This window comes from Pimephales promelas, chromosome 14 (assembly GCF_988280905.1).
Source record: "Pimephales promelas chromosome 14, fPimPro1.hap1.1, whole genome shotgun sequence".
Classification (NCBI taxonomy): domain Eukaryota; kingdom Metazoa; phylum Chordata; class Actinopteri; order Cypriniformes; family Leuciscidae; genus Pimephales; species Pimephales promelas.
This window is the reverse complement of record NC_142782.1, coordinates 11,874,522-11,901,114: the sequence shown is the minus strand read 5'-3', so window position 1 is coordinate 11,901,114 and position 26,593 is coordinate 11,874,522. Positions and strand designations below refer to the sequence as shown.

General features: G+C 39.3%; 1 protein-coding gene across 1 annotated transcript; it reads left to right on the top strand.

Moving 5' to 3' along the window:
• prlhr2a (prolactin releasing hormone receptor 2a) lies at positions 1–26,454 on the top strand. Its single transcript, XM_039682595.2, has 3 exons — positions 1–121; positions 16,922–17,414; positions 24,964–26,454. The coding sequence occupies exons 2-3, from the start codon at positions 16,945–16,947 to the stop codon at positions 25,604–25,606; spliced, it is 1,113 nt and encodes a 370-aa protein (XP_039538529.2). The 5' UTR covers positions 1–121; positions 16,922–16,944; the 3' UTR covers positions 25,607–26,454.
• The last annotated feature ends 139 nt before the right edge of the window (positions 26,455–26,593 follow it).

Here is a 26,593-nt window from a genome sequence, read left to right as displayed (position 1 = left end):
CTCTAAACGCTCTCACTCGGTCGGATCTATAGCGCATCTGAAATGAGCGCGAGCGAGTCTGCACTTTGAGAATCTGTGCATCCACGAGGAAAACAACTAAACCGCATCTCTTTTGCAAAAGGTGAGGCATATTTTTTATTGTCTTTCAGTTTCTTCGTGCGTTTGTCAAGAGTCTGAATACACTGAGTTAAATTAAGACTAAGTAGTAAAAAGGTTAAAATAGTCAACATTTGAAAACGCACAAAGCCACAGCAAAAAAAAGTAATAGTTTAACTAGACGTAGCCTTAATTTATGAATATAATAGGCTATAGCCTATTAATAATAAAGCGCCTATTAATAATAAACGAAATGAATAATGTAATGTATTTCAGAAGTCAGTCTCATCATATGACATCGTAGCCTGCTAATGACATGATTTTAATAGAAAGAATAAACGGTTCAAGAAATTACATTGATTCATTGCTTATTCTGGCGAGTAATAGCTCACGCACTTGGTAATTTATTCTGCAACCTACTGTTATTTTGCTATTAATGGAATAGAATATATGCATTTATTGTTGGTCTGTTAACTCCTCCGTTCATGAATCTCTCCTCGATGTTTTGATTAACCTTTTGTCAATGTGAACCAGCATGATGAGGGGAAGAGTACGAGTCATTTTTGCAAATCGGTTCTTTTGAACAGTTATTTTCAAAGAACCGGTTAAAATCATCGATACAGTACTGTATTTAGTACTGGTTATTTTTTTCACGTGGCATAAACATCCTAAACGTTCAAATAAAGCAATATGTAGAACATTATTACTGTTTATTACTTAACATATTACCAGCTATACTAATGTTTTGGGGTCTATTTTTTAGTAAATCTGTAAGTAGGCTACTAGCCTATAGAAAAATATGCACTGAAACAAATATGAGTATTCAGTATGCATAATACATTTAGTTCAGACTGAACACAGTCACCAAAAAAAAAGAAAAAGAAAAAAAAAGTATCAAATGAAAAAGAAAATTCAGCAGTCTACACATCACTGTAACTCGAGTGTGGGAGAGAAGGCTTGAGTGAGATCTGAATAAACTGCTCAAAGAAATTCCTTCTCAACCAAAGTTTTGACAGTTTCACGCCTGGTGAGGCAGATTATGGATTCACAACCTGGATGAAAGCCTTTTTAGGGCAGCTGGACCACAGGGAAGTTGAAGTGATCAAGCAAAATGCCAGAAAAACGACAGTTGAATCAAGGAACTATCTTGATCTTGTAAACGATCAATCTTTTCTGTTTCTATTCCTTCTTCTCCATAAGCAATCTATTTAAAGGCATGCCTGCATCTAGACATCCCCAGTGTTGATGAGTTTGTTAGTCTAAATCATTACTCTTTACTTTTCCCAAAAGTAATATTGTTACTTCACTTAACTAATTATTCCCTGCCAACAGTAACTCGTTATATATTACTTTTCTGTTACACCCCACAAAATCAGTAATTAGTCCTTTCTCTTTTCTCCTCTTTGTGAATGTCTGTGTATAATTACATGTTTACTTTGTATATTTCTTTAGACAGTAATCGTAATTTCCATTCTTCTTTTTTTCCCACTAAATTATGTGTTCTACAGAACGTTAGTGGCTCCTCTGTGTTTTCACTTCTGTGATCACTGTGTGACTCAGTGAACAATGATTTGCTGCAGATACATACTCATGATTACGAAGATGCATACTTGATTATTGACATTAGGTCTTCCCTGGATGACAAAACACCATGTAAGACTAAGTTGAGTATAATATATCAGGATCAAACGGAAGCACATGGTCAGAATAAAGAATATGCTACAATTTACATTTGATGTTCACATGCTCGAGTCAAAGATTATGAAAATTAATCAAGGCATGATTGGACTGGTGGTCTTCAAATCAGTAGGGGTTAAGACTATAAAAACAAGGTTGTAATGAGCCATTTAATAGATGGCAACTGTAATATTTGTTGATTTGTTATATTACTCGCTACTGGGGAATAAAAAAGTATTACCGTAACGCGTTGCTATAGTGCATAACTGTCCAAGACTGGACATCACAGACTGCATAATCTTAAAGACATGATTTAGACTTTATGTGTCAGTAAATAATGGCATTAAATTGTTTTTTGATTTGAAATATATCTGTGTAGCAAACAAGTAGGGATGCACCGATCCACATTTTTTCACTTCCGATCCGATCCCGATACCTGACTTTGGATATCGGCCGATACCGATACTTTTCCGATACCAGAGCTGTGTTTGCTTTAATAGTATTTATCATTATTGTTGATTTTATATGATGCTGAAATAAACTCCTCTCTACAGGCAAGGATGATATGTACGTATGTATGTCAATATATATATATATATATATTAAACAATAGATAGACAATTAAACAAAGATACACATTATACAAGCCTACACAGTGCTTTAATTTCAGGAAGGTCTACAAACATTATTCAGGTATGGTCTTAAAAAGAATTATAATAATAAAGTAATCAAAAGTAAAATAGCACTGCAAAGTTTATCATAGATAGATTTATGCTTATTAAAGCTGAAGTAATTCATTCAAGAGCTGTGAGTGATTTTCTCTTTGCCTTTGGTTGTTTGATTCTCAGTAATGTCGCAATCGTCACATTTATACTGCTGCCCCTTTAAGAACGAGTTCAGATTTCATAGTCTACTGATGCACCATATTTTCTCCCAAATATTTCCATAACTACGTTCATTTTAGACATAATAAATTGTTTAAGTGTTAATCTCCAAGTCGGTCGGTTTGACATTTTTGTGCAGGCTACATTTGATCGTTTAGACGCGCATATGAAGCCCAGAGTATAATTTGCTTGTCTTGTTGCGGTCTGTTTCGGAGCGCGCCGCACTGGGAACAGCATCTCTTGCGCAAATTTTGTGCTTTTAATAGCTCTTTTTATTATTAAAAGTGTCCCGCAATTTAGTAACAGCAGAGACTGCATTTTACTACAATCATCGATCGTGCTGATTCTGTATTAAAGTTTGAGTTTTATGGAGAAATGACAGTGCACCGCCGCGATTGGAAGGAAGTTGGCTAGACAGAATGCGGCTATTGTTTTTAATGTTTTTTTTTTTTTTTTTACCTCAATATATTCTTTAATATTTGGAAATCAGACTAATATCACAGATCTAAAGTGTAACCAGGCTACGTTTCCTCTGTCGTCACTCATTACGCCGGGCTGTCATGTTGTGCTTGCTGTTGCACCGCGTGAGAGATCTCTCTCTCTTTCTCTTCTGGACTGCGAATTGCAAACATGCATCAAATAGTTTAATTAATACGGCTTTGCAAACATTGCACTTTGCTGTCTTGCTCTGCACTGCAGCGGTGTTTCCAGTTCCACTATATGATTTCCACACAGCGAACTGCTAGCTGCTAGCTGGCTGCAAATTGCGGAATGGATTTCCTGAGCGGGGGTGTGTCTCATTGAGCCCTATGTTTTACAGTCACTGATTGAGCTGCACCTCCGTTCAGGGTATCCATTCCACAGTTTGCAGCCAGCTATAGCAGACTAGCAGGCCCGGCGGGAATCACTTTTGGAGTCATTTCAGCAGACAACGTTAAAGCGCAGACATGGATCATAAATATCGGATTTCTCCGCAGGTTGGATCGGAAAAATCCGATACGTGAATTATGCTGGTATCGGTCCCGATACCGATACTGGATCGGATCGGCCCCATCCCTACAAACAAGTCTTTTTGTTTAGATAAGGGAACATATTGTAAAGTCTATGATTCACTGCTTTGGTTTACAAAATAACTGATTGATTTTAATGTCCCTCCTTCTCAGGCAATTATGTGAGACTGATTCACAATGAATACTGTTGAAATGGAACTGAATGTGATAAGCTAGACAAAAGATGTCAAAGTCTTTGAGAAGATCTTTTCTGACTCTAGACCAACTGATCAATTTAATTTGCATTTCAAACGAAAAGAATGTTGTTTTGTAGAGGAGAATTGTTGCATGAACAATGTATACTGTCATATATTTGATCATTGCCCACTCATGTGTTAAATCTATGTGTCAGGGTAGGAAAACATTAGCCTGACTTTGTCATACTCATATTCTATTGAGAATATGAGTCTGAGACCGCTCCGTAGGGCTTTAATTATGAGGCGTGTGTCTTAACTAGGGGTGGCACGGTACATACAAAAACACCCGAACCTTTCGGTTCGACACATGTGCAATCTAACCTCGTGCCCGTATGTGACGTGTGTTTTCTTTTCGCGCGACATAAACTTGTTCGACTTGGACCGGCGCTGCACAGAGCGATCGGTGAATAACATCAAACTAGCGCGAGTCGGCTCCGTATACATTCATCACTTTCGCGGTATTTGATGTCATTACCGACCGCTCTGTGCAGCGCCGGTTCAAGTTAGTAAACAAGCCAGTAAAAGTGGAGTATGGAGCGCTGCAGGTCACGGCACGCGGAGAAATGGCAAGTGGGAGAGATGAGGGAGTTGGAGGATGCGCCAGCATCCTATTATGTCTATGGTATAAGTCCGGGGTGTGGGAACATTTTGGATTTCATGTTATGATATTTTAATATAACGCTACAGTGGCACTTTATGTATAAATAAGAGCTTCAGTCATACGTTTCCAAATCCTGCACTTTAATTTTAAGTGGAAAAAAGTACCCTCACATTTTGGGAATAGAAGCATTGTTGATACTGTTTTTGTGTTGAGGTTGAACTTAAATTTCACTTTATGTTTTTGGCCTTTGCTATTGCTATAGCTTAATTATCTATAGGCAATGAGGTTTCATGTATATTGACATTTAAAAGACAGTGTTTTAAGAGTTCCTCTCTTTTTCTTTTAAAAGATAGAATTTTGGTAAGAGCTACAAAAGTTAGCAGTTGATACATGAAAGTTAATTTCTTTGTGTAAATAAGATTTATGTGATAAAAATGCACACAAACCTCAGTTTTTTACGGACCGGCGTCCCTATTCAGCAGGTTTGCAGGCATCTCGTTGTCTCCACGGATGCATCTACCACGGGTTGGGGTGCCATGTGCAATGGGCATGCAGCCGCGGGTTCCTGGACAGGACCCCAGCGCCTCATGCACATCAATTGCCTCGAGCTGCTGGCAGTACGCCTGGCCCTGCACCGCTTTCGAGCGTTGCTCAGGGGTCAACATGTGCTTGTCCGCTCAGACAACACCACGGCAGTAGCATATATCAACCACCAGGGGGGTCTACGCTCACGCCGGTTGTCGCAGCTCGCCCGCCACCTCTTGTTATGGAGTCAGAAGCACCTGAGGTCCCTTCGTGCAGTTTACATTCCAGGAGACCGGAACCTGGCAGCCGACGAGCTGTCACGGGTCCGCCCTATCTCCGGCGAATGGCGACTCCATCCCCAGACGGTCCAGCTGATTTGGGACCAGTTCGTGGAGGCACAGATAGATCATCCCACTGCGCCCAGTTTTATTCCCTGACCGAGGGTACGCTCGGCTCAGATGCACTGGCGCACAGCTGGCCGCGGGGCCCACGCAAGTATGCGTTTCCCCCAGTGAGCCTTCTTGCACGGGTGTTGTGCAAGATCAAGGAGGACGAGGAGCAGGTCTTGCTGGTAGCCCCCTATTGGCCCACCAAGACGCGGTTCTCCGAACTCGTGCTCCTCGCGACAGCACCTCCTTGGCCTATTCCTCTGAGACAAGATCTACTCACTCAGAGACGGGGCACTCTGTGACACCCTTGTCCCGATCTCTGGAGGCTGCACGTGTGGCTCCTGGACGGGACGAGGCAGGTTTGAGTTCGCTGCCACCTGCGGTGGCGGCGACCATCACTTCCGCTAGAGTGTCGTCCACGAGACACCTTTATGCGTTGAAGTGGAACCTCTTCGTCAACTGGTGCTCTTCTCGTGGAGAAGACCCCCGGAGATGTTCGATCGGGGTTGTGCTTTCCTTCCTGCAAGAAGGGTTGGAGCGCAGACCCAGCCTTGGCACTGCTCTGTCCGGTGCGTGCTCTCCGCACCTACGTTGACAGAACGCGGTGTTTCAGGACCTCAGACCAGCTCTTTGTCTGTCATGGGGGGAGCCAGAAGGGAAGGGCTCTCTCAAAGCAACGGCTGTCCCACTGGATAGTGGACGCCATTGCTTTGTCTTACCAGCAGCAAGGCCGTCCGTGCCCCCTTGGTGTGACGGCCCATTCCACTCGGATTGTGGCCTCCTCTTGGGCTCTAGCGCACGGCGCCTCGCTAACAGACATCTGCAGAGCTGCAGGCTGGGCGACACCCAACACCTTCGCCAGATTCTATAATCTGCGAATTGAGCCGGTGTCCTCTCACGTACTCGCTTCCGCCAGTACTGGACCCGCTTAGGTGTCTATGCTTGCTCGCCATTCCACTCCCCGGACTGGATAAGTGTGATATCTCCTCAGTTCTTCCATTGAAGTCTTGAGTCCTCCAGCACCGACGATGCGGGCACCACTGCTGTTGCTATGGATGCTGGCTAGGTGCCTCCATGTGCACGGTTTCCCACGGTAACCGTCTCATGTGTATTATCCACTGTAAGCCTCTCTGAGCATGTGTCTTCCCTTGGCAAGCCATCTGCCACCCCTGGAGTTAAATTTTAGTAGCCACCTGCGGTTGGTGCTCCAGTGATTCCATATGCGTTCCTATGCGGCCATATGCGTATTTGTAAGTCCTCCCTTTGGTAGGCAGCTGGTAGCATGTCCCTCCCGGGATATGTTTCCCAGTGTACCTTGGTAATCCTGTGTCAAAGTGGGATCCCTGAAAAAAAAAAAAAGGTAAGGCTCAGGGGTCCAGACTTTCGCAGGGCACTGGTAGACAGCTTGAAGATGGCGTGATGGCACAGACCCCCAATCTCCGTCACTTCTGACGTAACTCGAAGTGACTACGAAAGGGAACGTCTCGGTTACGGATATAACCCTCGTTCCCTGAGTAGGGAACAGAGACGTTACGTCTCCCTGCCACTTCTGCTGTATCGCTGGGTAGACGCCAAGTTCAGTCTTGGCTCCTCAGCGAAGACATACTGCGGTTGCGTTCACTTCCTCCTTTTATACTCACGGAGTAGGGCGGAGTACGCTATGCAAATTTCCGCAGCCCCAAGGCATTGCATGCCATTGGCTCGTTTTTAAATACTCGAAGAGGATTGGCTTTCTATGCGAAACCCCCAATCTCTGTCACTTCTGACGTAACGTCTCCGTTCCCTACTCAGGGAACGAGGGTTACATCCGTAACCGAGACGTTTTTGTGAACCGTGCCACCCCTAGTCTTAACCGAACCAGGAAAAAAAAACCTCTGCACTCAATTGGAAAGTCGCACACAGTGCAAAGTGGTAGTTCACTATTAACTAATCAATAACTTCTATTTTTTTAATACTTCCCAGAGAACTACTGAAAAAGTTTATTAATAATCTAGTAACTACTATTAACTAAAAGAAACTCTAATTAACGAATTAGTAAGTAATAGCTCACAGATGAAAGTGTTACCAGATACTTCTGTTGGAATTACTAATTATTTGGATTCGTATTATAAAGTGAAGATCATTGGAACTAACTAGTAATGACTCAGGTGTTACTAAAGACATTTTCTAAAAGTATACTATAGTTCACCAAAAATTTCAAACGGTTGCACAAATCATGACTAGATCATGTAGTAACACTTGAGTCATTACTAGTTAGTTCCAATCATCTTCACTTTATAATACGGATCCAAATAATTAGTAATTCCCACAGAAGTATCTAGTAACACTTTCATCTGTGAGCTAATACTTACTAATTCGTTAATAAGAGTTTCTTTTAGTTAATAGTAGTTACTAGATTGTTAATAAACTTTTTCAGTAGTTCTCTAGGAAGTATTACAAAAATAGTAGTTATTGATTAGTTAATAGTGAACTACCACTTTCGTCTGTGCGCTATTACTTACTAGTTCGTTAATCAGAGTTTTTTGTTTGTTAATAATAGTTACTAGATTGTTAATATTGTGTTACTCATTGGTTCTTGTGTAGTTATTCATTAACGAAGGAACTGTATTCTAAAGTGTTACCAACTTTCCACTTTATAACTTCCTAAAGTGTCACATTAAACCAGAAAAACAGGTCCAGAAGACAACTGCACCTTTCAATTAGGTGGATCTGGCAACACGGAGACTGTACCCGCGCCCTCAACGCGCTCTCATGCACCGCACTCATTTGAGGTGGTTTAAACGTCTGATTAATCATTTAGAGAGCTTGACATTTTATTTTTGAATGTAAAGAAAATGACAGAGGTCCGGACTTCGGTGACTTCATAGCTGGCCACAGCCATGGACTTTATTGTTAGCATTGTTGTCATTGTCAACGGGCATCCCAAAAAAGTTTGTTGCCTTCTGCAATTTTGCTGAAAACGCTTTGCTTTCCTCCCACGTCCTGCTTTTTCAGCACCGCTTGGGTAGCTGTAGCTTTGCTTCATTTTTACTCTGTCTACTACTCTGTACACTCTGCCTGTCACTTCTTATTCTACGTCAGTTTTTTTGCGCATTAAAGCCTTGTCACTTTCGCACGCAGAAAGTCAAGTGAGATAATGGAATAGTCCAATGCAGTGAGGTGAGGTGGGGGGCCCCTTCTGTCTGCGACAGAAGAAAGAACTGCGTTTTTTAGAAATATATAAGTTGCGAAAAGGAAAAAAAACAAACAAACAAATGACTTAAGCATAATTGAATGAGATATTTTGGGGGCCCCTAGGTAGCTCGGGGCCCACAGCAGTTGCCGACCTTTGCCTAATGGTTAAGTCCGCCCCTGGTCGGACAGACCTAGGCTACAACCAATCAGAGCAACGCAGTAAGTGAAATACTTTGCATAGCATAGTTGTCAACAACAGAACTTACTTATTTTAGAAGTAAAATAACGATTGTTGCTTCTTTCACTTGGTCCTTCATGAGTACGACCAAAGGAGAAACCACAACGACCGGCGGCTTTTCATTACGTCCCATCTTATTAACTTAGCGACCGTCAGAGCCAGCTGATAAGTTACACTTTTGTCGAATATCTTTCCGAACGACAAATGCCTTGATTGCAGTTTTCTGTTTGTCTATTTAAATTAATGCGCTGTCGATTAATTTTAAAAACAGACGCGACAGCGGAATCTACATCTCAATTCTCCAGCTGCAGTCATCTCTGAGGGAAACCAGTTAGCGCTCATTGATAACGTGATGATTACGTCCCTGCAGATCATCTGTCCATCATCTTATAAAGCCCGCCCAGGCAATCTGATTGGCCCGATCATTTTTTGCCTGATCATAATTACTCCTCAATGGCTCGAGTCCAGACCGAACTTCCCGACCAAAAGATTTTGTGGGCGGAGTTAGGGCTGGCATCCAGGCTAGGAAAATGTGTCACTTATAGGAAAGACTTCACCAGGGCTGTGTTTATAGAGCTTAAAATGATAGTTCACATAAAACTGGGAAAACTGTCAAAATCCTTTACTTTCACATATTTTCAAACCACATCACCTTTTTTTTTTTTTTTTTACTGTAGCTTATTTTACATATGTCTCGTCATTTCGGTGTACACCAGAAACACAGTAGTGAGTGCTTGATATTGTCACGCTGTCTCTTAAAGACTCTATCGACAAATATTTTGGGTGCCTGAAAATGCAAAGTTTTGAAAACGGGTTTCCAAAGTGCAAGTTTTTGAAAACATTCTCCGCTTAAAAAAAAATAAAAATGTGAATCTCTGGAGATGACGACGTCATGCACATGCGTATTACTGTACTGTTCAGTCTATCCACAAGTTTCCTACGCCCCATGAGGCCTTGCATCAAAAGTGGGCGCGACTTCCGGTTGGAAGTAAACAAAGAGCGATTTGACATGCTTGACACTCGTTCATTCAACAGTTGACAGTCATTCAAGTTATAGCGATCCACACTAGCTAACGATGTGGGAACACAACCTCAACGAAATTCAAAAGGGTGAAATAACAGTACCTTTACCTCCGCAGTAATTGATTGGCAGTATTATAATAACATTATAAATAATCAATACTCATCAAGGCATGGTGACAGACAGTTGTGCGAGCTGACAAACAATTAAAATAAAAAATACACACTTAGTCATTGTGCTTTGGAGTTTATTCAAAATTATAAATGAATGTGCTGCTTGAATACATTAACTGGCACATTTGGTATTCTGTGAACACAGGCTTTGATCCTGAGTTTAGCTGTAACATCAGTAGAGAACAGCCAATCACATGCTGAGAGAGTTTATAGAACATTAAGAGTTTAAACAAATGTACACAGGAAGATTCGTCATCTTTTGGGAGGTGATGGAAACTACAGTCGTTGACAGGATCACTCTGATTTTGTTTTCAGCTTATGTTCAAAACAATCCCGTTTAAGCCACTAAATTAGTTTAGTCCGGTTATACATACAACCGCGAACAGCACATGTTGTCCCTGAGCTCCGTAACGACATCTCTCATAAAGATTTGCGTCTTTAAATAGTAAAATAATTCTCCGAAAAACAGCTAGCCTCTTCGCTAACTAACACACAAAATACCATTGGAATGCTACTTCCGCCGCGTCACCGGAAGTTTCACCCACTTTATTTTTTACAGGAGCGCCCCTCGGAAACTTGTGGATAGTGTTTCATCACCATCTAATGGCCTGGCAGCAGAATACACCATTTTTATTGGGTTTCGTGGATCAGTATGAATGATGTTGTCTGTACGTGGAAAACTTAAATGAAAAACTGCTCCATTTTAAGCATTTAGTTGTCGTGTAAAAGTACCCTCAGACATGAACAGTACAGAAAAACAGATCACAACCAAACTCAAAACATGACAAGTCAAGTCAAGTCATGAATTCCCAGGAAAATCCAGCTGATGCTCTGATATGTAGGAATAGATTCTGCCAATATCCACGGCACTGGCCTCTTGTGTGTTTGGAAACACTTTAAGGCACGAATATCTAAACGATTTTTTTTCCCAGAGGCTCTATGTCCAAAACATCCTAGCTCAGATTTGTTGCTACTCAATTGGTTTAGTTGCCATGGCAACTTCACTTAGGAAAAATAACTTTTTCGATTATTGAATTGCAGTCAGTCTCCTTAAAGGAGCATTTCACCCATTGCAACATTAATCTTTATTGAAAGTGGGTCATATGTATGTAGTCGAAATGTAAAATATTTTTTTTTTAATTTGGTGCCCTCTTGACTGAGAAAAGACAGAAAATAACCAAGGGGCGCCTATATATGAAAGAACTACATGTCCCACAATGCACAGCTCCACAAGCCACACCCACTAATCCGGAACAACCTGTCCATGGGAACAGCGCAAACAGAGAATTCACTCTTCCTGTGAAATGTCTTCCTAAAATGTCTAGTTGGCTGTGGCGAGCAGGACGATCGAGGGCGAGGGATGTAACTTAAGAGGACGGCGCTCCGCGCGAGGCCAGTGGCGTGAGTTATAACAGAGACTGATAATGAAAGACAGCTGTGAGGCGCGCGCCGGTCTTGCGTCTCTCACGGAGAAACGAAACCATAAAACGGGGAGCGACGACGGCAGATCGAGAGAGAAACAGGCCTGATTTTATGTTGTGTTTTGTTTCTGTTGTGCAACGTTACAGCAGTCGCCAATGCAATGAGGAGCTACTGGCTTATACTTTCGTTTTGTATTTGTTCATTTTACTATTAAAATGCTTAAATGTTCGCCGGTTCCTGTCTCCTTCTTCCCACAACAACAAACCCTAACGTTACATTGGCAAACTCATTAGTGAATTACTCCTCATTTGTATTCATTTTTGGTGAATTACTGCATGATACCTGGATGTTTAGTCAGGCGAAACTATTACAACACAAACGTCCGTGTGCTCGTCTGATTCAGAGATTTCCTCCAGGAGAAATTGCCATCGTTTAAATTCTCTGCAGCAGACGGGCTGTGTCCGTAGGCCGTAGCACGCAGCGAGAGTACAAGCAACAGCAATCCGCCCAGTGCCAGAGTCAGTGCGGGGTCCTCGACCGCGACAGGCCGCCGCCTCGGCGTCTCCTGCTCCTCCATGAGCCTCAGCTGCTCTAAACTATACTGCGACTCGTAAAGATAGCCACGAACATCGGATTCGAGCAGCAGAATTTCAAAATCCTCTTCTTCCATATCATGTTTAGTTTCTTCCGTCATTGTCATAACTTCCTATCTCCACAGCACTTGTTAGCTTAGCTCCCAAACAAGATGGTGGATATTAATTCAGTATCTGCAAGTGAAGTCCCACCCACACTGATCTGTAATAGGCTTGTAGGGTGAGTGGGTCCAACACCCTGGAATAATAATGAGCTAATGTTTGTAGTCTAAAAGATTTGAATGAAATGTGACTTCCTGCTTATCGTGACGCAAAATGACGATTTTTACGTCACGATAAGCAGGAAGTAAAATACTTAAATCCTTATTTCTCCCATCTCAGGGGAAAATAAGGGAATAAACCATGACCATTCAAAAATATGACTGGGTTTCTATACAAAGCTTAATGCAAATGGGTGAAGTGACCCTTTAAATAGGTTGTTGGCTGTAGTTCACTTAATGGCTACCGGTGTCTTTCGCCCCAATTTACAGATGCCGAAAAGATTTTAGGGCAGTCAGAGTTGGTAGAAATCGTGTAGTATATGATGGGCACATTTTGTTTTAGACTCTGATTCCATCCAATTAGAGGATTATGTTTGATATTTTGAGCTGATTTTAGAGTGCTGCATCCAAAATCGCATACTGTATACAACATTTGATTTGAAACATACATGTGACCATAAACAAGTATGATATATATAGTATGAATGTGTGCAGTGCGCATTTCAGATACTACATTGTGTTGTCACTAGGAATTTTAAGCAACAGCTGCATATAGCACAGCTACGGCAGCAGGAAGTAAACGGTTACCTACCGTAGCTAAAGAGCGCAAAAATCACTAAGCAACAGTAAAGAGGACAGCATAGGGGATAATTTAATCATCAGACAAAATACAAAAAAGAAAGTGATATTAAAAAGTAAGAGAAGGGTTGATTTTGGCATTTAATGATATACAGAAATGATTACAAAGCCACATAACCTAAAACATAACATTAACTTTCTTAATCTGTCACATAGTAACAACTATAATCAAGGGTTGATTGTTAAATACGAAGAAACATGCTTTTAAACAAGGCAGTGTTACGGAATTAAACTCTATACAAAAGGAGATCAAACGGGAAATAAAAAGGTGTAAATTGGGCTACAAAGATAAAGTAGAAAGACAACTAAGAAATAATAACTTGGGCTCAGCCTGGGACAGTGTTAAAAATTTTGTTGGACTTAATGAGAAATCAAGGAAAAAGACATTTTTAGAAGGTTTTGGGACAGATCCTGCTCTGGCACAGGAGTTTAATAAGTTTCATTCTAGGTTCGATGTCCATGATTACAGTAAAGAAACGGTGCATTAAGGGACAGTTTAATTAATTCTAGTCCTTTTACTACTCCATTTTTTTCTGAACGCAATGTCGTGAATATTTTTAAACATAGTAAGTCACGCACAAGCCCTGGCCCCGACAACATTAGCAGGTCTGAATGACTACAGACCTGTGGCTCTAACTTCGTTAGTTATGAAGTCTTTTGAAAATCTGATAAGAGCAGAACTGCTGGGTAGAGTTGAACATCTTCTTGACCCCTTGCAGTTTGCATATAGAGCCAACAGTGGGATGCCCCTTGTAGGATTAATAAAGTTGACTGAACTGAACTGAACTGAACATATACAACAAGCACGTAGAGGGTAACAAAAATCACGTTAGACTACTGTTTGTGGATTTTTCATCTGCCTTCAACACCATCCAGCCCCAGTTATTGGTGCCGAAGCTCATAGAAAATCTCGGGTGGGACTGTAACTTGGTGGGCTGGATTTTGGACTTTCTCACAAATAGGACACAGAGAGTGAGAGTAAATGGACATCTTTCTGGAATATCAGTGACTTCAACCGGCTCTCCACAAGGCTGTGTTCTCTCTCCTCTTTTATACATTATGTACACTAATGACTGCCGTAGTGAACTGACAAATAAGGCTATCATAAAGTTCGCAGATGACACAGTCATAGTAAGACTAATGGACCTCACTGAAACATCTCACGGCACTGTATTACCGTATTTTTTTTTAAATTGGTGCAAAGAAGCCTTTTTAGACTTTAATGTTTCAAAGACGAAGGAAATGTTAATTGATTTTAGACGTCATCAGCCGACTCCTGAAAATACATTTATTGATGGTAAAGAGGTTGAAATTGTTGAGTCGTACAAGTATTTGGGAGTTATCATTGACAACAAGTTGACCTTTGAACAGAACACAGAAATGCTGAGTAAGAAAAGTCAGCAACGTCTTTTTTGTTTGAGAAAGCTGGCTAAGTTCCAAGTGGACAGATCCCTGATGACACTGTTTTATAAATCTTTTATCGAATCTATTTTTACTTTTTCATGTATTTGCTGGTACGCTTCTCTTAGTTTAAAGCGGAAAAACACTTTAGAAATCGTACATAAAGTTAACAGTAAAATCATCGGGATTCAGCAGATAAAACTATCTGAACTATACAATAGACATATACTTAAAAAGGCTGAATCTATAGTTCTCATCCCTTGTATGTAGAATTTAAGTTGCTGCCTTCTGGTTCTCGCTTCAGCCAGCCACCAGCCAAAACAAATAGATTGAAATTCTCCTTTGTTCCCCTGTGATCTCTCTGCTTAACTCTGTAAAGAATAGGTAATGTCTGCACATTGACAATATTTGTATTTGAATGTTAAATGTTGTGGTTGTTATTTTTATTTTTTGTCTGACCGGGTATTTTTAACTGTTGTTGATGCTGTCGTGTAATGCATGTTAATTTATTTGGCTACTGCAGCAAAACTAATCGCCCCTCGGGGACAAATAAAGGTCTTGAACTTGAACTTGAACTACAGAAAATTGTTGCAGTTGCAGCCTAGTAGGAAGACACACACACACACACACACACACACACACACATATATATATATATGTATATATATATATATATATATATATATATATATAGAGAGAGAGAGAGAGAGAGAGAGAGAGAGATTATTCTCCATAATAATTAATCCATAATAGTCTGCTGTAGGCTACTTTATGCAAGTCTTGATTTACAGATGTCTCGTCCAATCAGTGGTCAGTATTCCATTCGCCACATATGACCGCTGATATGAGTGACCAACCTTTTCCATTGTGTTTTCTGACTTGCTATTTTGTTTTAAGATTTTTTTTTTTTGTGTGTGTGTGTGTGTGTGTTTTCTGATTCAGTATCTTCTCTTTCCATTGGCTTTATAATTTGTTATTTTGTGTTAGAAATTGTGATTTGAAAATGAAAAAGGCACTCACATGCGGTGTGATATTTAAATTAATAATTTTATGATTTTGCACTTTTTTTAACTTTAGTTAGTCTGTAATGTTGCTGTTTGAGCATTAAAAAGATCTGCAAGGTTACAAAGCTCAAAGTACACTCTAAATGGATATATCTTATTTAACAGAATCTACAATTGATCCCTTTTCAAGAACGACATTGAACGACTCGTTTTGGACTATAACATTTCTTTTCCAGGCTTTATGAAGTCATAATGTTACTCATTTAAATAATCCCTGCCCACAGAATACACAAAAAAAGGACGAGGCCTGCATTGAGCTGCATTATAGAAGTCAAAGAGATGCTGTTTTTTCCCACAATGTTCCACTAAGGCTGACGAACTTAGAGCGGTTAAAATGTATTAACATTGTCAGGGTCTAAATCGGCTTGAAATGGTGTGAAATTGACAACATTCTTAATATTTACACAAGAGAAGAACTTGCAGTTATGGAGGGGCAGGACATTTCCCAAAAACATGCTGCTAATCACAAAACACTGGGCCAGCTAACCAATCACAGCACATTTCATATTTTGGAAGAAGGGACTTCAAAGAAATCAGCGTGTTGGATCCAGACTGGAGAGAGAAGTGTTGTTAGAATGTAAAATATGGGGAAAATAATGAGTTTTTTGAACAATCTAGCATGAAATCATTCTAGTACCCCCATTCTAGTAAAAAAAAAGGGCATAGTATAGGAAAATAACAATAAAAGTCACAATGACCCAACACTGCCACTAGACTAGAACATGAAGGCATCAACAAGATGGGAAGCTTTCAGTAATGATTTTTAATGTTATATCCCTATTTTAATAAAGATTTTAATAGGACATTGGATTTATTGTTTCATACCCTGCATATCCTTGAAACGAGCATCTAACAACCTTGAAGAGAACAGCTTCTTGGTGACATTTTCTGTCTGGATAATTAGGAACATGATGATAGTAATGTTTTAGAGGAACTGTTTTGTGCTGCATTGCTTGCCACAGTTAGGTTTTAATGTTTTTGTTGTTGTCTTTTGGGGTATGCTGGAGGCTGAGATAAACACACACCTCACATGCCTGCCTATTTAATCATAATATAGATATCATGCTGGCTTTCATTAGTGCCTTTAGGAATTTCTATTTACTGCTGTTTGGACTGAAAAATATTCCTGCTGAGTCCCGCTGATTAATTTGTATGAGTACTGACTTCCGAAGAAATTCAAGGCTTTGAAGGGCTTTTGGGAGTGACTTGTACATTTCTTTCTATTCAGAAAATGGTTTGGCACTGAGAACAGGAACTTTCAGTGCTCATTAAAGTTTGAAAAACTTTATAACACTTCGTTATATGAGCCAACCAAACTTTCATGACAAACTAGCACCTATATGTTTGACACCACCACACGCCCCCACAGGACATAGCCCTAATCAAGCGGCTCACTTTCACTTCACGGCCATTTCAGCCCATCTGTTAATGGTTTGAATATTAGCTCAAGAGTTGATTTAAGAAGAAAGCAAAATGTATCTCTTTCCTCATTAATATTCCAAAATCCCCACCCTTCAGGTCTCTGAAAGCAGTATTCCAGGATGGATGGCAGTGGTGGTGAATGCCTCAGTCTTCCCGTGCCCTCGTCTTGCTTGGAAAACGTCACAATGGAAAATTCCAGCATGGGTCAAATCTACGAAGTCGTGCTGCAGTCGACAAACACGACTAAGCGCAATCCGCAGTTTGTTGGTGTGGAGCTCCTTCAGTCTTTTAAACCTCTCATCATCCCGTGCTATGCTCTTGTGGTGCTGGTGGGAGTTTTCGGGAACTATCTGCTGCTTTACGTCATCTGCCACACCAAAAAAATGCACAACGTGACCAACTTCTTCATCGGTAACCTGGCATTTTCTGACATGCTGATGTGCGCCACTTGTGTGCCCTTTACCCTGGCGTATGCTTTTAATCCTCGCGGATGGGTTTTTGGAAGATTCATGTGCTACCTGGTGTTCCTCATTCAGCCTGTGACGGTGTATGTGTCAGTATTCACATTGACAGCCATTGGAGTGGACAGGTGAGCATTACATCTAAGTGTTTTGTCTCTTGACAGTGTGACTAATTCATCATTGCATCAATGTCAACTAGCATTCTGGGGCTTTTCTGTGCATGTTTATGTAACTGACTGATTTGGTTGATTAATCGCATAAACGGTAACACTTTAGAATACGGTTCCTTCATTAATGAATAACTACACAAGAACTAATGAGTAACACAATATTAACAATCTAGTAACTATTATTAACTAACAAGAAACTCTGATTAACGAACTAGTAAGTAATAGCGCACAGACGGAAGTGGTAGTTCACTATTAAGTAATCAATAACTACTATTTTTTTAATACTTCCCAGAGAACTACTGAAAAAGTTTATTAACAATCTAGTAACTACTATTAACTAAAAGAAATTCTTATTAACGAATTAGTAAGTAATAGCTCACAGATGAAAGTGTTACTAGATACTTCTGTGGGAATTACTAATTATTTGGATTCGTATTATAAAGTGAAGATCATTGGAACTAACTACTAATTACTCAAGTGTTACTAAAGACATTTTCTAAAAGTATACTAAAGTTCACCAAAAATCTCAAACGTTTGCACAAATCATGACTAGATCATGTAGTAACACTTGAGTCATTACTAGTTAGTTCCAATCATCTTCACTTTATAATACGGATCCAAATAATTAGTAATTCCCACAGAAGTATCTAGTAACACTTTCATCTGTGAGCTATTACCAGGGCCGGCGCTAGCCATTTGGGTGCCCTAAGCACAAATGCTTGGTGGTGCCCCCTTAACAACCCCCCCACCCCAACCACCCACTCACCCAAGGAATAACAACCATTCAGAATTTCTTAGTTAGGTTCTCTTTACTTCCAAAATAACTGCTGCAAATAAATACATTTACATTAACAATGGCACCAAATATGAAAAGAAATAAATAATAAAAAGGTTAAAATTATAAATACCAAAAACCACCACAATTACTAAAAACACATTTTTGGAACTGGCTACAACTGCTGGTTGATGTTTCTTCCTCCTGGCCTTGAGTTGCTCCTTGCATGTATTTTAGCATTGACCCTGCATTCAGAAATACAAGACAAAATATTCAGGGATTCTACTGAATCAATAACCATCATACAAAAATATTGCACACATTAGTCTTTTATATAATATAGGCCTATGTGTCACTGGAACATTTAAAATTCAAAACTCTATTCTACCTTTAAAAGAGGTCTGATGAGGCACAGTATAATAATTCTGTACATAATTTGTAGGGCTGGGAAAAGATGAATCGCGATTAATCGCATCCAAAATAAAAGTTTGTGTCTACATTAATGATATAGGCCAATGTGTGTGTACTGTGTATAATTATTTTGTATATGTATTTAAGAAATATTTGTTATTTATATATAAAATATTTTAATTTATATATATATATATATATATATAATATAAATTATCTATAAATATATACAGTAGCCTATATACATGCAAATATTTCTTAAATATATATATGTGTGTATATTATATATACAAAATAATTATACACAGTACTCATGTAGAAACTTTTATTTTGGATGTGATTACGCTTTTCCCAGCCCTAATAATTTGACAACTCCATATGAAAATATACAAACAGTGAGATTGTGTTTTTTTTTTTTAATTGCAGTTTCACCAATAGATGTCGCCCTTGGGCCTTTGACCGCATTATCCGATAGAACAACAACGAAAAAACATATCTAAGCGATCTTCCTTTTCTTCTCAAACAAACTAACTGCATCTTAAACAGCCCAAGTAAAAAAAAAAATCCCAGGGAGAAACCCCCGGACCCCCATTAAAATAAAAAAATTCTACATGCAGGGCAAAGCCCTGGATCATTTGCACAACTAGCGACGCCCCTCTGGACATGCATACACGAAGCAAGGGTGCCTACAAAACTAACACTTTTATTTAAAACATTGTCTTACCTGCAAAGTATCATCCCACTGTCTCTTCTTTTTCCTTTTTTCTGCCCCCGACTCTTTCGAGGCCATGTCTGATGTCGATCAGGTGTCTGCCAAATTTGACACTGATTGAGGAACAGACCACTGCGAGGTGGGGAAGGGGGGGCACCAGAGGGAGAGTGGCACAGGAGATTCACCTTTATCTCCACTAATTTGGTCTAGGCCTATATTACTTTTGTATTGTTTTGTATATTTACATGCTTTAGACATATTGTATTTGTTATTTATACTAGTAGTCTATTGTGATGATTTTTCACCACCCAGATTTTTTGGTGCCCCCCCAAGCACTTGGTGCCCTACGCGCAGTGCGTGATGTGCGTGTGCGGAGCGCCGGCCCTGGCTATTACTTACTAATTCGTTAATAAGAATTTATTTTAGTTAATAGTAGTTACTAGATTGTTAATAAACTTTTTCAGTAGTTCTCTGGAAAGTATTAAAAAAATAGTAGTTATTGATTACTTAATAGTGAACTACCACTTTCGTCTATGCGCTATTACTTACTAGTTCGTTAATCAGAGTTTCTTGTTAGTTAATAATAGTTACTAGATTGTTAATATTGTGTTACTCATTAGTTCTTGTGTAGTTATTCATTAACGAAGGAACCGTATTCTAAAGTGTTACCGCATAAACTATACTGTTCAAAGTTCAAAACATCAACATCTATTTTTCTCACCACATTTACTTAATAAAAATGCAGTACACTAATGTTTTGAAATATTACAATTTAAAAACTAACTTTTCTATTTTATAATATTTTAAAATGCATTTTCCTGTGATGGAAGCTGAATTTCCAACAGCCATTACTCTAGCAGTTTCTGCCTTATTCTGTGATAATAAGTCCCATCAAGTGTGTTTTTACATTATACAAAATCCATGATGACTTAATGCACAAATGTTTGTATAACATAAACTAATCATTAAAAGTCAAAATCAAGATCTGGGAGTGGGGTAAGTCAAGTTTGAGATGCACGTAATCTACACAGGCAGGCATATATTTATTTAATTGAATCGCAGTCTTTGTGAATTCAAATAGCACTACGCTATACTAATGTTTTTTCTTTTTTATCAAGTAGTCACATTTATTTAAGGAATCATAACAGGCCTAAATTTAACTATAAATCAAAAATAAGGCCATGAGAATGCATGATATAATGTGATCTCCATCTCACATGTGACAAACAGTTGTATAGACCCCTTTTCGGTTGGTAAACATGGTGACGTTTTTATGTGGGCGGAGCTTAGGTGGAGGCAGAACGATCCCTCTGGCCGCTTCACTAATGCTAGTTAGCAAGTTTTATTAGCTTGTTTTTTTAACAATGACTGAAGAAAATCAGATTTTATCTTAATGTGTAAGGTCTCCCACTGTCCAGGGCCGCGATTGGTATTTTCAAAAGTTATTTTTAACGGACAGAACCAGATTGGCCGACCTGTAGCCGCCTACACGCTCACTCAATGCATGGACGATCTGACAGGATTAACGTGCGTTACCTCAGTTGAGTGGCCTTACTTCTACACCTACCTTATGGGGAAACCGATCGTAAAGAAATACTGAGGGCATATAAATCTTTAGATGCCTATAACTATATGGTCCTGTATAAGACTTGTGTGTACGATCCGCAGTTCTGCCGTGCCAGCGCCGAGACCACGACAATGTAAAGAGTGACATTACGGTGCGATTTTAATCATGTGAATATTTTCAAGAAATAAAAATTCCAGATACAGCATATTCATTTTTCATTGATACTTGCACCAAACAACACAATAAAATGATATTTAATTATAATAAAAGTAATTTAAGCTCCTCCAGTTTTCACTTTTGTTTTGCCTCCAGCTAGCGGCGTGACGTACTGTAACTGTGACGTCGGCGCAAAAGCGGTCTATACAGAAGGCCTTTATCTCAGTCTGCATGATGTCACATCCTGCTCCGATTTATAGCGTAAAGGAATTTCCACCTGCATTATTGTTAATGGACGGATCCCAGTTTTGAGAAGAAAATTAAACTAATTTAGTTGAACTTAACAATAAATGCCAATGCTTAAAACTTTTTAAGTTGACTTAAACACTACCCTACTATGTTTGTCTTTTATTTTATTGTGCAACATTTTCTGTGACACATGATTTTCAGTTGTTGCCAGTCATGATTAACGAGCTTAAGTTACTGCTAGAGGAATACATTTTTTTTATTTTTTCATTATATTACCAGCTATTATTGTCTACAGTATGATACTATCCAATCATTGCACTCCAACAAGGAGGGTATGACTCATATACAATGATGACCAAACCAGTTATTATTTTTTTTTAAATTGTCTATAGGCTGGAAATATTCCTTTATTTAAACAACTTCAATTTGATATAATATTTGATGATTTCATTGTAAAGTGCATGGAAAATTGTGAACAATATGGTTTTGTTTACCCCAAACCTTTAATTGAATCCCCCCAAAAATAGACTTTAGTTGTAATTAATATTTTAAGATTTTTCGGTAACACTTTACTTGAAGGGGTGTGCATGAGACTAACATTACACCTTCATGATACAATACCCAATTTACCCATTTTTAAACTGACTTTGTGTCTTTAGAAGTATATGTGCTGAATTTTACATAAATCACAACAACCCTGTGCTATGGGCACTTACATTGATAAAGGTTACTTGCAGCGGAAGTTTCAGCCCGTTCTCATCCTTTAGCGTCACATAGAACGCTATATGACAAAACGGCGCTATGCTACGCACATGGCACCCTTTATCGTTAATATTCACGCGAACCCAAGGCGTCATAAGTCCTTTAGCGTAATATTAGACTACCCTACCCTAAACCTAACCATCACAGCGTGTGTTATATTAACGATAACGGGTGCCATTTGCGTAGTATAGCACCGTTTTGTCATATAGCGTTCTATATGACGCTAAAGGATGAGAATCCGTTAGAAGTTTGTATGCTCCTATTTTAAGAGTGATAAAGGCCTACAGTGCTAGAAGACTAAAGTAATGTGTCGTTGCATTTTGCAAAGTGTTGCCAAATGTGAAATACCAAGGACACCTAAGATAAAACAGGACTTCTTTTTCCTCGTTTCTGAAAATATATACAGTAGAGTTATATTTTAACTTGTCGTAAAGCTCTAAACTTACTCTCGTCCTTGTGGAGTCAGTGATGGATGATGGTACTGCACATTAGCCACAGAACATGAAAAATTGGTGGATTGTAGTAAAATAAGAATCCATTTACCTTACAGTGATGGCTATTTGCGCAGAAAACACTGTCACCTCCTGTACATGGTCTGGTGGTTCATCCTCTGTCCTTTTAGCTGTAGTGAAACCCACATGATACTGTCTTTAAAAGCCCTTGATTTATCGTTGGTTTTAGATGCAGACCGTTTCAGCCAGGCTGGATTGGGGGCAAGGAAATGTCTGTCCATTAAGCAAGACATGGAACAGGATGCTCACCTTGAAGCAAATAAAGAGTTAATTTTAGAAGTATTTTTTTTATCCAGTTTCCAGTTCCAACCCAACACAAACCTCTAAAACACGAATATTATTAAGAATGATTCTAAGAATTACATGTAATATGTCTGATTATTACAGCAAAAACAGTGTTTTTAACAGCGTTGCGGAGTAGCTAAGCCTAAGCTTGATTTAGTTGAGTTGTGGAAAATACAAAAATAGATATAAAGTATAATTCATTTTAATTTTTAGTAATACAATACAATAGCTATAATCTTCAATACTAAACTGACTTACCACGTAAAGGTCCGGTTCACACAGTAGCAACTTTCTACGGCAGTTGTTTGACGTAAACATGCAGTAGACACACGTCTTGTTTGAATGTATTTTTCAGCGCTCGCGCATGATAGTCATGTTTTCAAAATGGCAAGTTATACAAAAGTAACTTTTAAAAGATCTATACAACACTGTGTGTTTTGTCATTCCGCTGCTCAGGGTGATTAGGTCTTCATTGGCATTTTTTGGAGATCAAATTTTAGCACCACTGCTGAATTGAATAGCCTACGAATTTTTTTAGGACTGTATTCCTAATGCGGCCGATTTAAGGAATCGTTTCTTTATGATTCGAGTCTCAGCTCTGCTCTATCTATGAGTCGTGCCATATTGCCTGAAATAAACATGCCTTTTCATAAAAAGTTCAAATGATTTGATATTGTGAAAGGCATTGCAATATCAGATAACCTTGACACAGTCTTAAAGGTCTGCTGTGAAACAGTTCTGATAGCAGACAGGCCTATACAAATAATAATTTATTCCTTTACAGTGAACATCCAAGCAAAGAAAGAGGCAAGCTTTTTTGCTTAAAGACCTTGGTAAAATGCGGTTAATTTTATAATATTTTGTAAATCCAGCCAGCAACAGTATAATCACAATGAAAGCATACAAGCTGCATATTTAATAAATATATAACAACTGCAAGGCTTCAGATGGGTAAACAATATGATTAACAAACTAAATCTAGCATAAACTCTGGTGTTACGAGATTTTTAGTTTCTGAGAATTTCGTTTTCCGAGAATTTTGTTTTGGGATTAATACGATTATTTATGTTTATACAATAAAGCTGCATTTATTTGGCCTAGTTCACGCAGGTTTATTTTAGTTGTTACAGGCAGTGATGCATAAGACCCAGTTTAAAAGCATTGCAAGCTAAAAAGGAAGAACATAATGAACTGTAATCAAGATGGATCTTGGGTGACACAATTTAATGAAAACATTAAAAACTGCTATGAAAAGTTAAACAGTCTGTGTTTAGGCATAATTCAGTAGCCTGTAGGGTTGGGTATCGAGAATCGAGTATCGATTGGAACCGAGACTAACTTTTCGTTTTTCCCGGAATCGTTCAAAAGTAAAAATTTCGATTCCTAGTTTCGATATTCACAGTCCGCCAAGCGGAAGAAGAAACAGCTGAACAACACCAACGAAGAAGCGTCTACCGGAAGTGTTGGCATAACCACGCGAGTCGAACATGAGTACCTTACGTCGCAGATCCAAAGTGTGGCTTCACTTTTCTAAAAATAACGAAATCTCGGCAAAATGCAAAATTTGTGACAAAAGGAGAATTTTTACAGATGGAGTATTTCCTTCAGAAAGAATTATTTCCTTCAGAAAGGCCGTTGGTTAGCAAGGGTAGCTAAACTTTTTTGACCCTGCCTCTTAAAAGAATCGGAATCGAGAATCGTTAGGAACCGGAATCGAAACAAGGAATCGGAATCGTTCAAATTCAAACGATACCCAACCCTAGTAGCCTGTGCTTGCTTTTCTCTTAAAATTAACAGTGGTTAGTGAATGTAAATGCTTTGATGACAAATTATTTATCCTAAGCCTTTATGCTGGGATGATTATGCTAGGCTACACGTAGCCTAAAAGCCTGAAAAATGAGTTCAGCGCCGGTCTGTAGTTTATCCACATCTGGGAAGCATGAGGGTGAGTAAGTGATGAGAAAATTTTGGGGTGGAATCCAAATTAAAAAATGATGATCGATGCAACTGTTGCATGAGATAGAGATGTGCGAACACTGCCATAAGTCATTGCCATAAACTGTAATTTTAACTTCCAGATATTACGCTACAGTTCATCCACTGAAGAAGCGCATATCAGTTCTGGCCTGCACGTACCTTCTCTCTGGGATCTGGCTTCTTTCATGTGGTCTGGTTGCTCCAGCTGTGGCCCACACATACCACGTGGAGTTCAAGGACGAAGGTTTCACCATCTGCGAGGAGTTCTGGATGGGTCAGGGGAGGGAGCGACTAGCCTACGCTTACAGCACGCTCTTCATCACCTACGTTCTTCCACTGTCCGCACTTTGCATCTCCTACTTGTGCATTTCGGTGAAGCTTCGCAATTGTGTGGTGCCGGGTCATCGTACTCAGAGCCAAGCGGAAGCCCAGCAGGCTCGGAAACGCAAGACGTTTCGCCTGGTGTCCTTGGTCGTCGCTGCTTTTGGGATCTGCTGGCTGCCAATAAGCGTCTTCAATGTTCTTCGGGATATTGACATAGACTTGATTGACAAGCGCTACTTCCTATTGATCCAGCTGTTGTGTCACTTGTGTGGAATGAGTTCATCTTGTTGTAACCCATTTCTATACGCATGGCTGCATGACCGTTTCAGGGCGGAATTGCGGAAGATGTTTACCTGTCATAGACGGATTGGCATCGGGATTCCTGCGAACAACTGCGCCACCGCTAGCGTGGTTCTCTGACGGAAAATGAGTAGATTGAGTTAGTTCAAAGACCAGCAAGGCTAGCAAAACACTGGGTTGCAAGCTTCTGGAATGGAGAAAGTGTTCACATCGTCCTCAGCCATCTGCCAAGTTCCTTCATGTGCATCATGTTCTAGATGGACACAGATGGTCCTTCTTGGAAGTACAAACCATGTCTGCTGGTAAGAAAGCTGTTGGATTAAGCCACAAGATTTCACCATACTGTCTGTGATTTGGAATTGGATAACCCAAAAGGAAACAGGCTTTGGATGATGGTCTCATCACAGAGAACGGTCCCTAAAAAACTGCAACAGAAACATTAAACACCACATTTAAAAAAAGTGAATGAAGTACAGATTATAAAGTAACGCTTTCAGATGGTTGGAATAATGTCACTGTTTGTGTTTATAGGAGTTGTTTTTTAAAGTATATTTACATCGAAACTGTTTTTTTTTCAACCACAGATAAAATATTTAAAAAGGACACATTGACTAGAGAGCTATTCAGCATGTAAACTCTTTACTAATTAATGTGTGTGTGTGTGTGTGTGTGTGTGTGTGTGTAAAATACATTTGTTGTCTTTGTACAAAGCAAACTTGGTCTGGGCAAACAAAAGTTATTTTAATTTTGCAGGAAATAATGTGACTATTGATGTTGTAATATAATTGGAAGAATCCAGTATCTACACTGTCCAGAAGCAAACAAGGAACAAAACTAAAAGTTCAGAAAGGAATGTGCCTAAATGTATCAGGGCAGTCTCACTTGTGATTTTAACTGTACAATTTTGAATAAATCATTGTGTGCAGTAGCATCAATAAACAATGTCTTGAGTGGAGGTTTGTTTTATACTGAGACTTCTCAGCGTGATCACTCACACTGATGGAGATAGGAAAATATATACTTTCAAGAAAGAAAAAAAAATCATTCCCAAGCATTACTATAGCTCACACTTCCATTCAATGATTTGAACAAACCTCCAAACATTAC

What these genes read in the sequence shown, in the direction of transcription:
- prlhr2a (XM_039682595.2), top strand. Translation starts at nt 16,945, where the DNA reads ATGGATGGCAGTGGTGGTGAATGCCTCAGTCTTCCCGTGCCCTCGTCT. An exon ending in ACAGCCATTGGAGTGGACAG is followed by an intron (nt 17,415 to 24,963) that starts GTGAGCATTACA and finishes TTTAACTTCCAG; the next exon opens with ATATTACGCTACAGTTCATC.